Here is a 16,908-nt window from a genome sequence, read left to right on the forward strand (position 1 = left end):
GGAAGAGTAGCAGTGTGGCAGGAAAAAAGAGCAACCATTTTAGAGCCATATCCTGCGTTCACATCACGGCCCTTCTAATTAGTAGTTCTGTGGTTCATACAAACCACTTAAGAATTAGCCATAATGTCTATAAAATTTCTAATCTAGGACTTGGCATGCAACACTTCAATAAAAATAGCCATAATTATTTTGTAAAATGGTAACCTTGAAAATATATTTTAGCTGAACATAAAAGATATTTGATGTTACTGAATATTTTGAAAACTCTTCTGAAAAGTTTTAAGTATATCCTTTCTTTATTTCAGGGATGAATGATTAACTGCATGGAAGAAATAACTAGTTATCTGAACTAATTTAGGTATTCTATTATATTTTAAAAATTATCTTTAAAACTAATAACATGAAAATGTTTGGTTCGCCTGGTATTTTCTTTTTGCCACAGACATAATAGAAACCACAGGGCAATATATCTGTAACAAATTTTGGCTGGAAAATGAGCAACTGTCTTATGTGCCACTATAAATGTAGTTTCACAGAGGCTTTCCCTCCAAACATACTCATCACAGTCCAGAAACAATTAAAAACCGAGAAAAAAGAAAAGGTACCATTCCCTCACCATCCCCCCCATATCCTGCTCCCACCAACAGATGCCAGCAAGATCTTCAGTTTCAATACTGGGAAACAAAGGTTGTGTTCAGAAGGATAAATAATACTACATTAAAATTATTTGGGATTCTATCTCATTAAAGCCCCAAATTAGAAAGGAATTTGTACATTGAGATAGGCAATTCTTTGCCTGCACAAGACTTTCTGAAGCATTATCTGTTTTCCTGCCACACACAATCCCACTGCAATGGCCCTGGTCCAACAGAGCGAGACCATTTCACGACTCCATGCTTTTCAGTCTGTTCCCCCCACCCGGTAGGAGTCCCCCTGCTCCAATCCCTTGAAAACTCCCACTCATCCTTGGAAGCACGAGTCAAACAGTATTCAATGAAGCCTGTCCTGCAGGAGAGTTCATTATGTTACCCTCTCTACATCCAAGGACATCTGTTCTCTAGAACAGTAAGTGTCACTCTACCATGTTGCCTAAGAGCAAGTCAGTTCTGAATTCCAAGTGCTTGTCACTGTGTCTGGCATATAATATGTGCTATGTATATATATATCCTCACCAAGGACATGTTTCCGTTGAATTTTCTATTGATTTTTTAGAGGTAGAGGAAGGGGAGAAGGGAAGGAGGGAGGGAGAGGGACAGAGAGAGAAGCATCAGTATGAGAGAGAATCATCAATTGGTTGCCTCCCATAAGTGCTCCAACTGGGGATCGAACCTGCAACCCAGGCACGTGCCCTGCCAAGGAATATAACTGCATGGAACTGTGCTCCAACCAGCTGAACCATGAGGCCAGGGCTGGTCAGTCAATATTTTTGAATGAATGATTTACTTTCTTGATTCTTCCACAAGTTCACAAGTTTTTCTAGTCATTCATATGAAATAGCTAACAGACATTGAATAGTTCAAAATTAACAGAATTATTATGGTTTAAATCTGGTTCCTAAATAACTATGGATATTAAAAGCCACAGTTATCCCTTTCTGCAGCCTAGCTAAATAATGGTGCTTCTCCCCTAATTAAACTTAGTTATGGTGACCATACCAGGAAATTTAGAATAGTTTGCTAATACATGTGCACATTCCGGACAAAGAGAAACTTCCATTCTTGAGGACATTCGGTAACTTTCAGGAACTTGATTTACTTACTGTTTCAGTCAAAAAACAATAATGTATATTCACTATCTGTTTTCACATTATGTAATGAAATTGTTGTATTCATAGGGGTTCTTCAAAAAAAATCTCATTGACCATTCACTTTGCCATGTGAGGACAATAGGAACAAAATATAAATTATTCTTCCCTGTTGTGAATTCATGATCCATTTTTATGCAAAGCTATAGTGCCACTAATAGTATTATAAATAACAACAACAACAAAAACCCCTAAGATTTCTGTATTGCAGATCTCTAGGTGGAATAGTATGCTATAGTAAGGCTGAGAACTTAATGTGTGTATCATGCAAGTTAACAGGTTAGCTTCACAAGCAGACATTCATATGTGATGTAGTAGTAAAGTCTGTCATCCCATTAGAGTTTCTGTAAGATAGTAGTAATGTTTGTTAAGCTGCAAATATGGGCAAACAGAATTCTTAACATTGAAACTACTATAGTTTCTTAATATAGTTTTTTTTAGTTTTACCGTTAATTAACACAAAAATATCTTTCTAGACAACCCAAGTTATAAAGTAAATAAACTTATTTCTGCTTCTCTCTATAAGTAGTGTAGGTATATGAGTGTATATTTTTTTGTTTCCAAAGTACAAATCTGGAATATGAATAGAATTTTCCTTTGTATCTCAAACATATTGATTTTTAATGTATTTTCTTGAAAATAGAAATTTTCCATCATTTTTCCTAGGCCTGTTTTCAAAAGAGAAATGACCCTCAAATGAGAAATGGAAGTGTGCATGTTATACAGGACAAGCATAAACCCATCAAAACTTTGCTTATTGGAAAATTGCCCCCTTATTTCCTTCAGTTTTAAACACACAAACAAGATTTTCTCCTTGGAAATTTGTAGGTGTAAATTCCACAAAAAATACTACTTCTAAAATTTCTTATTATGTAGTTGTTTGCTTTTACAGTCTACTAAATAAAATATCCAAAAAGGATACATTACCAATAGGTTAAAATCTAAAATCTTGCAAGTGAGGCACAAATTGACACAATCTGACTTCTCCTTAAAACAGAGGCCCTTCCAAGGGCTAAATTTTGTCTTAACTCCAGAGATAATTAAATATCAAACCCATACCCCAAAGAAAGCTTTTAATCTTTTTTCTTGCTTAAATTAATTTTAAAAGTTCTTTGCTTAGGAAAAAAGTAGCAGAATGTAATGTGTATACATAAATCTATATTTCAATTACCATCTAAATTTTGTAGAGAAACTGAAAACCAATTAACTAGTTGATGTTTTAATGTGAGAGGGAAAAATATTCATATTGTGAGGGGGAAATGTCATTCACTCCACCACGAAATGAGATTGCCGCGGCCAACGTTCCAGAAGTGTGCCAGCTCCTCAGAACTAAGAATGCGAAGTGGAGTTATGTACCAAAGAGACTGCATAGTCCAATGAAGTCGGGAATGTATCTGTTCAGTGACGTCAGATAGGTAGTGAAGGACTTCTCAGAGCGTTTAGTACGCTAATTAATGTCCATTCTAAATCATGACCTATGTTACAATAGCAGACTTTCCCAGCACTACTTAATAATGAAATCTTTTTGTTTCCCTCTTTTGTAGGGAGAGCATGCCTGGGTCATTGGCCATTATACCTATATAACTACAGCTAGGTCTCTTTTTCTTTTTATATTATATTTTTAATTAATAATAATAAAATATCTAGGAATAAATTTAACCAAGGAGGTAAAAGACCTACACTTGAAAAACTGTAAGAAATTGAAGACACAAATAAATGGAAGGATATATCCTGCTCATGAATAGGAAAAATTAACATTGTCAAAATGTCTATACCACCCAAAGTAATCTTCAGATTCAATGAAATCCCTATCAAAATACCAGCTGCGTGTTTCAGAGAACGAGCACAAATAATTCTAAAATTTATATGGAACTACAAAAGACCCTGAAGAGCCAAAGCAAGCTTGACAAAGAAGAACAAGGTTGGAGGTATCACACTACCTGACCTCAAACTACACTACACTGCTATAATAATCAAAACAACATGGTACTGGCATAAAAAGAGACACATAGACCAATGTAACAGAATAGAGAGCCCAGAAATAAACCCACATCTACATGGTCACTTTATCTACGACAAAAGAGGCAATAATATACACAATGTGGCAAAGACAGTCTCTTCAATAAATGGTGTGGGGAAACTGGACAGCCACATGTAAAAAATGAAACTGGACCACTTTCTTACACCATATACAAGAATAAGCTCAAAAGAGATTAAAGACTTAACTGTAGGACCCCAAACCATAAAACTCCTAGAAGAAAACATAGGCAGTAAACTCTTTGACATCACTCTTGGCAATATTTTTGGATACATATCCTCGGGCAAGGAGAACAAAAGAAAAAAATGAATGGGAGATTACATCAAACTAAAGAGGTTTTGCACAGCAAAGGAAACCACCAGCAGAACAAAGGACAACTGACTGCATGGGAGAAAATATTCACCAAAGATACAACTACATCTTGATGTACCTTTTGTCTTACATATATTCCTTACCGGCTTTGTAGCAATATTCAGGTCCCCAAACCACAACATTTTTGGAACTTCGATGGAAGCCTTTAGCTACTTTACCGTAGTTAGAAATTTACATTTCTGTTTTGGTTTTGGTGTTGTTTCCATCAACATTTGTTTTCTAACTTGCCACTTTCATAGAAAGAAGTACCAACCTGAATGCTTCAAGGTACTCAGTGTCTCCCATGGGGGGATCAAGGCCACCTGTCCAGGCAATATTTACATTGTATCCTTCTCCACGGCCTGCTCCAACCTGAGAAGAGAAAAACCACACCACCGTGGGTAGAGGAGGGCACAAGGAAGAAAGCAAGAAAAGAGGAAAACAAACACATGTGAGCTCTTGAAATAAACATCAAACAACATGTCAATTCAGCCCACCCTTGCTTGACAACCAGTGCGCTTGGCTATGCACTTGTTCTGCACTGGTTCCTGCTCCCGTGGGACAACTCAGTAATCTCGTGTAATTTAAAACACCAGCAAAGGACAAGAAAATTATGGGTAATCATGCAATGCAATTACCTGAAAGATACAAATAAAAGTAGGGCTCTAAAGAAATAAACCGAACCTCATTTGGGGCTCCGCTGCCAGGGAAAAAGTTCCCTTCATCATAGCGATGGAGCGAAATATACAGGATGCTGGGGTCAGCATAAAAGGCCTGCTGTGTCCCATTTCCATGGTGAACATCCTACAGGGAAAAGAAAACAGATGACAGATACAGTCAGGCCTAACTCTGTGTGGAGACAGAACTCTGTGCTCTGATTTTGAGTTCCCTGTCTTTCTATCCCAGCCTCCTTCTCCTTTTCTGTCCTCTCCCTATGTCCTCTTTCTCTCTCCCCTTCAGCTTGCTTCCACGCCACCCCCTTTACTTCCTGAACTTACAGGCAAATTACCCTTTAATGCACTCATTTTTTAAACTGGCTTCTAAAAATCAGGAAACCACAGTGAACATGCCCTGGAGACTCCAGATGAGCAGTCATTGAGAAAGCCCAGTCCTTTGGTACAATTAGATATTTATACACCGGCCCTTTGTACTCTTTGCTTCAGTGATGGAATCTCGCATCCTGTTTTATAGAGGAATTTTATGACTTATTAACTGCCAACAGTTCATAACCCCTCAGGCTTAATTAACTAGCCTCATTGGCCTCTGAAGAAAGACTAATGTTTAAACTACAAACTAGTATTTTGCAGAAGGATCTATGGCTTACAGAGCATTTTCGCATTTCTTGACAGAACACTAAACATACGTGTATGCATTGATTTGCCAAGTCCCACCATTAAGGTCAAAGGCTTTGCAACCAGCTGAGTAAATTGGCTTTCTTGAAGCGTTCAGTTCAGTTAGTAATCCCTCAGCAGTTAGAATCACTTCAAAAGAGATGCCAGATGCAAAAAGGACTTCATACTTTATTTTGGTAAAATCGTGACGGCAAGTCAAAGACACAGGAGCATGAGCTCATTAGCTATTAAATCATTTGGTCTGAAGCAGAAAGATGGCATGGGGCTTTATGCAATCTTCTCCAATCTGCCTAATTTTAATATTATATCATGGCTTTCTTCCCAGCCTCCTTCCTTCCTCCTCTTTTTTCTTTCCCTACACTACTCCCTCTCCCTTTAAAAAAAAACAAAACAAATAAAATACCCTTGTCATTTTAATGAATAAAAAAAGTTCTTTAGACATGTAAATGATAATGATTCAAAACCTAACAGTTCTTTCTTTCTAATTGTTTTATGATATAGACCTATGCTGGAATTGTAAAAGAAATGGGAAAAATAAAACTAGGAGCGGTTTTTAAAATGTCTTCACTGGAAGACCTAATACCCTAACATCTTCTGAACAAAAATAAAATAGATGACTCACAAGTGAACAGTCTATCTATCTGTACTCAATACAGCACTGCTACTATAAGGGCAACAAGTATAGTTTCAGGTTCTCTTATAAAAAAGTTTGGGTCACTTTTAACTATACATAGTGCTTTATTTTGTATCAGTAAGACTCATACTGTTTTTAACAATGATTCCTACAAGTTTTGGTTCAGGCACTACATTAAATCTTTGCATGGCTTACTTGGCAATTATGTGATGTATATGGCACTATCCCTATGGTATTTTAAATTAGTAAATTAAAAATTCACTAAGTAAATTCATAAATTAAAGTTAGTAAATTAAAAATTTACTAATTTATGGAGAGAAAAGGCAGACAACTGTAATTGAATAACAATAAAAATTTAAAAAAATTACTAATTTAGAAAAAGTAAACTCAGACTCAGAGTTCCAGTAATCTACTAAGGTGATACACAGAATAATTTGCAAGACTGAATCTTGAATATACTTCTTACTCCAAAAGCCAAACTCATAACCATTGTATTGCTAACTTCCATTCATAATTTTTTTGATCCCCTTAGCAAACCTGTGAAGTGAGACTGGTGGTCACTATTGCTCCTTATTGAAATGTACATAGCGTAGCTCCACAGCAACCTCGGTCCAGAACTCCCTCCCTGTGGGGGGTTCTGAAAGCCTGCGCTGAGCTTGCTCTCCACAGTGTAGACATCCACTCACCCTCTCTCCCTTTTCTATAGTACACGGATCCAAAATCAAGTAAGGAATCAAAAAACCCTGAGGGAGATGTGCATCATTCCACAGACTTGTTCTGGTTCAAGGAATACTCATTAGGAAACAAAATAGCTTACTGAAAAATATATCAATTCCTGGATTTCTGAACATTCAAAGGAAAGTAAAGAGAGATGGTAAAATTATTTTCCTTTACGTGAATAAAATGAAACAGCTTAAGCCACAATGCCTTTTGAGATTGCTACTGGATACCTAGAGGAAGAACAAATAAAATTCTTTGAAAAACAGCAGTGAAGGAATGTTTGCATATCTACTACATGACAGAATTTTTAGCCAGCATTGTAAGAAAAATGTTTCTCTGGGTGAAATGCACCCACACTTTGAAACCCAAAAATATATACTGCCTTGATAACTTTTTTTTTGATAACTTCTGTTTCTTTAGTGTTACTGTAAAAGCTTATTTAAGAATGTCAAATAAAAGATGATCACCTATGTTAAAAAAGAAATCGTCTGTTCCTGAAAAATTTGTTGGGTGCTTATTACCGAATATATTTCTGAATAAGAAATTTGGTCTTGCCCACAATAAGGTTTCAACTGACATTTTCATTGAAATTCACAAATCCATTCTAAAAATACTTAGATAATTCTTGATTCCATATTCATATTCACAAAGTTTTGAGAGATAAAGATAAGACCAAATGTGCCTTTTGTTTTGGTCAATGACTTATCATAAACCTTGAAAATACACGTATATTTTTTCAGCTTTCTTTGCTATAAAATACTTATGCAAAGTACTTAATGTTCAGGCATGACCTGAGGATTTATTTCTCAATGGCAACAAAATATATTGGACTGTTATAAGAAAATTATTGGTGATTGAGAAAGTACTATAATAATGAAATTAACTGAATCATTAAATGCCTCAAAATAGACATTGTGTATAAGATTTTCTTGAAATGCTGAAAAATCAATTCAATATTTTTACTGCTCAAAAATATACTGTATAAGAATTCTGCATAAGAATTTAGAACCAACATGTCCTTATTAAATGTTAAAATAACTGTGAATAAGTCATATATTCTACCAGCTAAAGTTATCACTTATAATAATTTAGTGACAATTCTTCAGTCAAGTTTGGTGCTTGATCAAAAATGGAAATACCCAAAATCTGACATTTAAAGTGACCTTTCTTTTATGAAGAAAGCCCAAAACATATTATTTTCAATTGGAAGTCACATTATATAAAAGCTACCTGAGTCATTCAGGCAAGTCATCCTTCTAGAACAGCTTCATACCCTGAACACGATGACCAGTCTCTTGAGAATTGAAAAGCAAGTGCACCTGCTCCCTCTCCTTGCCAATCTGAATGTCTTTGGAATCTACCCCAGAAGGAGAATTGGAATGAATAAGCTCCACAGATCAACTAGGATTACTTCTACCTAAAATATTCAGTGCCTCTGAATTTGGCCGTGGCCCCCAGAAGGAGGTGGACTAGAGCTCTGGCTCTCTATTTACTGGGCATGCAAAGCTGCAGATACTAGCTGCCGGACAAGAGGGGAGCTTTGCCTTCCTTTGGCCCAAGAATTTGTGGAGCTTGTTCACACTGATTAGCTAAAATTAGTGACTTTGGATATTCAGGAATGAAGTTCTTTTGCCATTAAAGAACCTTCAGTTCTCCTTTGCTAGCTTGCAGGACAGACCTGTCAGCCAGGGGGAACGGATGTCTCAGAGCCACGTGGCACTTTAAAACTTCCTTCTCGGCAGCTGGAAGGAACAGGGGAATTTCCTCAAAGTCTCCCTGCAGCTGCAGAATTTGGACGACTTGAAAGTAAGAATACACAGGCTGGTGGTGATCTCAGAGGCAACCCTTCGGACAGAACTTCATATATTTAGAAAATATGAAACAAATACTTCTCCTCTACTATAGCCTGCTGGGAAATCAGTATCCTTTATGATTGGACAATGGAGAAAATTCATAATCAAAGGCCCATAATCTTACAGGATACGCCTTGGAGCTACCAAACAATGTGTTTTATAAATCATACTGAATTATCTCTAGTAGTATTCTTATATTAATGTACAAAACCAAAATATTACAGACAAATCCTCCCAGGTGAAAAATATCCATCTATCCTAAGCTAGGAATTTTAGCCTTCAAGTCCATTGTACAATTCATTACTTTAGCGTTGGGATGGCACAAATGTGTTTTCACAGAGACTCAATGGCTACTGATTATCTTCACAAAATCACAAAATAGATGCAGAGGAGATTCCTCAGAAAGTAATAATAAAAGACTCTTAAGGATAAGATAAAGAGTTTATCAATCTTCTTCCCCAATAATTTTGACAAATTTAGAAAGCTTAGAAAAAATTTTCCCAATCCTCGGTCTTCATCTGCTATCCTTCCTTCAAGTTTTTAGTTTATCTTTCTAACAGAACTTAAAGTACTAGAAGTATACTAAATTATTTTTAATTTACTCTCTTATAAATATATAACCCAATAATTATTAATTATTTAAAATGTCATTTTGTATGCACATGGGAAAGCGCGTACTAATGTCTTCCTTTTTGTTAAGATGTAAGGCCTTGCTGCTGTAGTATATCTAGGCCTTCAACACATTTCTTTAATGGTGAACTATGACCTATGCTGAAACTTAAGCATGGTTGCAAAATACACGGACAGTTGGGTTTCAATATCTCAGCACCAAGTGCTTGCAGTAAGGGTACACCACCGTATGTGAAAAACAGCCATGCCTACCAAGGACTAGAAATGTTTATCAGGTTTTCATTCTTTTATCTTCATTTTAACTTAGTATTTCTTCACATGGCTTTGTTTGAGCTCTTAACCCTTGCGGTGTGCCTGCTTAACGGAATCGGAGGCTGGATGGTGAGGCCACGACTTACCAATAAGATTTAATTATGAGTGCAGATATGAACAAGATTTAGACTATTAAGCCTTGCACTTCAAAAAAATCTTTTAACATATTTTGCCTTTAAATCTTTTATCACCTGCAAAAATTAATTAAGTGCAGATGTAGCAGGTTCGCTTTGGATGCCAGGGTTCATTTCCTGTCTATGCTTTGTCAGACAACCTATTACACCTCCTCGTGAACTGGAGGCAAACCGAAAACGGGGCTCATAAATCACCAGTCAGCTCTCTTTCGCCCTTTCCTGGGTTGGTCCTTTTGTATGGGGCCGATCTCCAGCTCATTATTCCTGAATATACTATAGACAACATGCCAAGTGTCATCTGCATTTAAACAAACCATTTGTTAAACAAATTATAACTCTATTGTGTAAGAATGTATCATGTTAAAATGCAAGACTAATCTAATGCCTCTGACTTTAATCACCCAGGGTCCCTGCCGAGAGTCATCCCAAACTGGCATACGTGATCTAAAATCTTTTCAGAAAGAATGACAGGCTGACTTGTTTTAATAATACCACTGTTGCACAACAAGCAATATGATTGCTAACCAAGGGAAGTGGCCAATTGGTTACCAAAGCAACAGCATTCTTTCCAGCACATCTGACTGTTTAAAGTCTATATTCTGTAGGGAAAAGTAAATTCAGGTTCTGTTGGGTTATTTTAACTGTGGAAGTATCAATTCATTTAAGGATCATAAAAGTTGCCCTGATCTGCGCCTTCTTCTCATTAAATTGCAGTTAACACCATGAAAGTGAAACGTGAATGTTTATGGTTTCAGAACTGCAATCCTGAATTTAATGAGTTTCCACATTCAAAGGAAACACACCCTTCAGTTGTTTGCAAGTGCTAAAAGCAAGACAACCTAACAGAGAAATACAAACTCACTCTCTTTTATCTAGAGTCACTGAAAATGCAGCTCTGGCCAGGAATACATACCAGATCTACAATCAATATCTTGCTTATATTTAGTTGGTCTCTCAAGTATTTGGCGGTAATTGCAACTGAATTAAAAAAGCAGAACCCCCTGCGGAATAGAGAAGAACAGAGAAATAAGAAAGCAAATCAGCCGGGAAAACCATTATAAATAATGTTCAGAGCATTTTAAAAAATGCTATATGATCTCTGAAGCCATAAATCTGCTTCTGGGAGTACCTCGCAAGATTTTTCATTCCATCTGCTAACAATTAGAGGCTTCAGAGACATGCACGGGGCAGGTGACTGCCAGGAACCGTGGCGCTCGGAGATGGGCAACCGTCCCTGGTACTTACATGGCTGTGGATTCTTCAGCGTGATGGCCTGGGGGCCTCACAACAGCAAATCCATTCTGTAAGAACAAGATATGTTTCCAATGATCAGATATGGGAGGATGGCTTGAGTCTCCGCGTACTACATCAGGCACAAATAAAAAGACTGAAGTATGGATAGAGGCTTCAGAGTTTGTTTCACTGCCCCATCACCATTGCACAGAATCAACAGAAACAATATAAATGATCCCATTTTCTCAGATTGTGCCTCAAAAAAAAAAAAGGCTCTCCCCAGAGCCAAGGGAAGAACAGGGATTTGGGGGGTTGTACCTAGCTGGCAAATGTGCACGTCAGCTGTTACACTAGCATAATTCATATTCAAGAACAACTTCTTATTTTGTGACACCAACATACTACAGAGGGAGAAGAAAGTCACTCTTGGTGCAGGCTTGGGTCAAAGTTTGGAAAAACCGGGGAAGATCCAAAGTGAAAATTCTTTAGCTGGATTCCCTCAATGGTTATTTCCACTCCAGTGTCAGCAAAATGATAAATTTACACTCACACACCCACATGCACACAAAAGAAACCCCAGAAAGGTGAAAAAGAGAACAATGGAAAGCCCATATTTCTTCCAGCCTATAAATTTAGCTTGGATGGCTGCCAAGACTTGCAACTTTATTGGATTCTCTAAGTCAATTTCTAGCCCGCATTCTGGAATTTTATAAAGAATTCCAGGGCTGAGTAGCAATCAGATCTGTCCATGATCAAGGAATGCCTTAACCTCCAGATTAGCTGGAATGCCTCACGGAAAGCTGAAGGAACTCCAGCATGCAGGCAGGGAACTATAAATCCTTGCAAAGCCAGAATGCTCAGAAACATTAGGTTTCTTGACATGAAAAAAAAAATCATTCATCAGATGGTTTACACCACCTTTCACTTAACTATGATTTGAGTGGTATGCTCTAAAGACAATGCTTCTTTAATATACAATCCTAAAACTTTTGAAATAATTTTAATATACCCTACGGATATGTTTTCCAAATCTTACTACAAACACAAAGATAATTTCAGGAAAAGTAGTCTATTCCCTAGGGCTTTCAGTATACATGAATTTTTCTAGAATGTTATGGTAATTAACACACAATGGGTTAATTTGTTATATATTTTTGATAAGCACATATATAATGATTAATTCAGAAGCAAATAAAAGTCAAATATCACAGTATCAATTATAAATATACAAATGGTGATATATTCCCTATTCTTGTTATTAAAGTACTTACTATCTTTCTGATACATAAGATAAATATGAAAGAAACTAAAGGAATTCTGACAATGGAGAATTCAGTAAAGATTCTGATAGGTGGCATGTATTTTATTGGGAAAACAGGGTGAAACTAACAACAACTATAATATAAGGCAATGCAATTAGCATGCAATAATCTTTATTATTAGATTAACATTAACAATGATCTTTTACAATTTAACTGAAAATGCCGCCTTATGGGTAAAAGGAGTGGCTACACAATACAAAGAAGACCAATCCAGTGACCAAAAAACTATTCAATTTATACAAGTAATCAAATAAAAGCATATGAAAAGCCCAATGGAAAGGCATTTTTCCCAACCGAGAAACTGAAAATTTTAAAAATACTTTATGTTGACAATGGAATTGTGCCTTATACACTCATAAATGGTGCCTGTAGGAGGATAATTTATTATTGCCTTTTTGGAAAATAACCCACTCTATCTATCTAGAACTTTAAAAAATATTTATATACTCTTTGAATATATAAGTAATATGAGAATAAGTAATCTACTTAAAGGACTTTTGCCCTTAAGGTGTTATTCACTGTGTAGACACGTATTTATGTAAAAGGTAATGTTCTATTTATAACAGGAAAAATCAAAATTATCAAAGTTAACTGATAATAGGAGAATGCTCATATGAATTATGGTACATCTATACCAGAGGATATCAGACAGTCATTAAAATTTTGTTATACATAATTAGTAGAACAAATATACTCATATATTTCAGAAGTATTAGTGTTAAGAATAATATATACAGTACAATATATCTAAGTGATGGTATTACATGGGTTATTTTTTTAATTTATAATTTCATGTCCTTTCCAAATGGTTTTACAACACTTACTTCATAGTGAAGAAAAACACAGAAGGAGAAAGTGGAGAGATAGATTTTAATGGGTTGTGTTCAAAAAGGCAGAAAAATGGTTTGAAGGGCATTCTGGGCAGAGGAAAAGCATGAACAATGGCTTAGAAGAAAGGATTTTGGAAAATAGTATGTACAGGAAATTAGTCTAAATAGAGATCTTGTTAAGGAACAAACTGGAAATGAAATCACAAAAGTAATTAGCTAGATTACAGAGGACAAAAAAGTCAAATAGAATTTGAATTCCATCTTCCTTTCTTCTCTTACAGCCAAATTCCTTGAACAAAGAAAGGGTCTGCCTTTCACTTTAAAATCTTCCACAGCAACCTCCACCATTCTACTAGACTGCTTCTGAAACTGCTTGATTTGGGGTTGAGAAGTATCTTCTTGCCACGAACAAACTTTCTCTTCAGTCATCGTGATCCATTCTCCATGTCTCTTTGGAATGCCCCCTTACCTAAGCTGAAACCTGGCAAGGCTGCTTCCTCCCCAACCTGTCTGCTCAAGTGGGAGTCCTTCCGGACACCTTGTGAACCTGCCCGCAGCAGACGGAGCTGGTGTTCCTCATGGCTGCACCGAAAGCAGATAGCCCACTGCACCCACCCACCCCATAAAGCTCTCCTGTAAAAGTGGACTGGATCACCCAGAAAGAGAGAAGATAGAACCCAGTAAGATGACAGACTGAGTTCCCGGCCAGTTCGCTCCCTTTCCCGCCTGTTCTCCTCCTCCTGAGGTCCATCCCACCACCTGCCATGAGGATCCCATCCCCTCCTAGTTTTCTACTATCATTTATGTTTTCTCACAAACATATTAAATCCATATTAAAATTTCCAATTACATACATTTCATTGAGTTTTAAATAGACTTGAGTTTCTGCCATCTTGAAAATAAAATTTTATGTTGACCAAGATAATACAAATATATACATATATGAGGGGGGACCTCACAAAAAATGGAATTTATTTATAAAAAACTGTGTATTTACTTTTACATGTTTAAACTTCTGTCGCCTACAAAGTAACTCTCCATTTGATGCAATACATCTATTGAGATGTTCTTTTCACTGCTCAAAACAGTTTTTGAACTTGTCGATTTTGATGCCTTTTAGTGCTTCTGCCAGTTTTTGTTTCACCTCCTCCACATTGGCAAAGCATTTCCTTCTGAGGACTTTTTTCATCTGGAGAAACAAAGAAAAGTTGCTTGGGGCAAGATTGAGGGAATAGGGAGGGTGGGGCACAGGGGCCATGCCATTTTTGGTCAAAAACTGCTGAACACTCAGTGCGGTGTGCACAGGTACGCTCGTAAATCACCCGTCATGAGATGGGCAAACGTGTTCAAAGAGTCTTCAAGAAAATTCACCAACCTGAATGCAGCCTCTCACAACAATGCCACCCGGTACACGGATACAGATAGGTTTCTAGAACATTCACTTAGTGGAGGAAGCCTATACTAAAGGGGCCCCCTTGCCAGAAGATAATTCCATTTTTTGGGCTCCTCCCTCACATATAAAAAGTGATAATAGCTATCCTTAGTCCCACTGAACCCTCCAACTACCTCACTTATTTTCTTCCCCTTTAGCAACCAAAATTCTTGAAAGGGTAGCCTACCTTGCTTTTGCGTTTTTCCTTTCCCTCACCTCTGCCTCTGTCACCAGTCTCTACTTCCTCTTCCACACCCATTACTCCACTAAAGAGTTTTACTTCAGTCACCAAAGGTCTCCATGTCACTAAAGCCAATGACATTTTTATGGTCTCAGCCTATTTGGCTCTTCATTAGCTTTCAATACTATTAGCTACACCTTCCATTTTTAAAACTCTCTTCTCTTGGCTTCTGTGACTTTGTACTCTCCTGGTCTTCTTACCTGTCTTCCTTGAAGGATCATGATCCTCAGCCTGCTCATTAAATACTGAAGTTACTCATGGCATCATCTTTGACTTCTCTTCTCTTTCCACTCTTACTTCCTAGGCAATGCGACTTCTCTCATTAATTCAATTACCATCTACAACCAGATACTTCACAGATTTCCACTTCCAGGATGAACCCTCCCCTGGGTACCAGACCAAAATAGCAGCCTAGTATTCATTATCTTCACTTGACCATCCCAAGGTCATTTCAAGTTGAACGCATCCAAGATCGAACTCTTTATCTTCTCCCAGCCTTCTCTAACTGGCCAATGTTACCATGACTCCTTCAGTGTCTGGAGTCAGGAGCCTTATCTCGAGCTATCTTTAATGGCTCCCTGTCCCTAGCCTTCCTCTATCTCATTTTAATTCATGACTAATTCCTATTGATTTCACTCTGCTCAGGCTACCCGAATGAAATGCCAAAGTCCTGGGTGGCTTAACAACAGAAATCTCTTTCTCTAGTTCCGGAGGCAGGAAGTTGAGATCGAGGTCTGACAGGATTCAGTTTCTCTTGTAAGGACTCTTCCTGGTCTGCCTTTCCCTGGAGCAGTCCTCACATGGCCTTTCCTCTGATGCACATGCGTAAATGGCAGAGAGAGAGAGACAGAGAGAGGAAGAGACCCTCTCCCACCCTTATGACCTCATGTAACCTTTATCACTCCTCACAGATGCTTTCTCCACATACAGTCACATGGGGAGTTAGGGCTTCTCCACATACATGGGCTCCAGTGCGTAACAGACTTTCAGTCACTTTGTACCTCTCCTCTTTCAACATATTGCCCTGGTAACATCAGCACACTGATCAATACAGCTCACATCTGCTCTGCTCCTGTACCTGGGGATATATAGAAGGAACATAACTGGTCTTCCTTTAAATTCATGATTACAAGCCTCAGGTAGGCTCTTCATGACACCCAGCAATCGTAACACATCCCTTGGTCAATCAACTCTCCAAGTCTTTCAGAAGAGCATTTCTACGTTCTTTTTTCAAACCTCCATTAACCCCTGCACCCTCTTTACCCCTTGCTGATGACTTTGCTTCTTATTCCACTTAGACAATAGAAGCAATCAGAATAAAATGCCCTCATCCTTCTAGAATAGAATTTACCCATCTTTCCCTTCCTTTGCCTGATCCTATCTAAGGGCTGCTAATCCACCTGTGGATTTAATCTCACCCTCTCTGACCTATTCAAGGTAGTCTCACCTACAGTTTCCCCTCTCTCTCTGGTGTCATCAGTCTTTTTCCTATGTTGGATTGTTGCCACCGAACTAAAAAGATATTTAAGTATCTCCTGTTAATAAAACCAAATTAAAATAACAAATAACAGTATTATACATGGTAGGGAAAAAGTAGGTTTATAGTCGTCTGTATGGAAAATAACACAATAATTAACAAATAATAACACAAGAATAAACTGTTTCATGTACTCACAACTGTAAATCTACTTTTGCCCCATCTTGTATTATAATTCTATAATGTAACATATAAAACATAAAAATCATATTTGCAAATAGTAATGTGATAAATACTAAGCTCTAAAAGTTTGTACTCATTTAATCCTAACAATATCTGAGGGCAGGTATTATCCTCATTTCATAAATGAAGAAATTCAGTCATAGAAAGATTAAAGAACTTGCTGAGGGTTCTTAAGGTTTAGAACTAGCAAGTGCCAGCGCTGGGATTCTATCCCAGACAGGCTGGCACCCCTGAACAGGTGCATTTAATAAAGTTGAGCATTTAAGACTAGCCACACTGTGCAACCTGGCCCCACCCCCTCT

General features: G+C 37.4%; 1 protein-coding gene across 10 annotated transcripts in view; it reads right to left on the bottom strand.

Annotated features, from left to right (window-relative positions):
- Positions 1 to 16,908, bottom strand: part of HDAC9 (histone deacetylase 9) — an 825,995-nt gene that overhangs the window by 153,773 nt on the left and 655,314 nt on the right. For all 10 annotated transcript variants that reach the window (XM_053926230.2, XM_053926229.2, XM_053926235.2 and 7 more), the window contains 4 exons: positions 11,074 to 11,129; positions 10,742 to 10,829; positions 4,878 to 4,997; positions 4,468 to 4,565 (listed from right to left, as the gene is read on the bottom strand). In XM_053926230.2, the coding sequence (XP_053782205.1) occupies positions 4,468 to 4,565; positions 4,878 to 4,997; positions 10,742 to 10,829; positions 11,074 to 11,129 (362 nt within the window). The remainder of the gene's footprint in view (positions 1 to 4,467; positions 4,566 to 4,877; positions 4,998 to 10,741; positions 10,830 to 11,073; positions 11,130 to 16,908) is intronic.

The sequence above is a fragment of the Desmodus rotundus genome, chromosome 6 (genome assembly GCF_022682495.2).
Source record: "Desmodus rotundus isolate HL8 chromosome 6, HLdesRot8A.1, whole genome shotgun sequence".
NCBI lineage: Eukaryota > Metazoa > Chordata > Mammalia > Chiroptera > Phyllostomidae > Desmodus > Desmodus rotundus.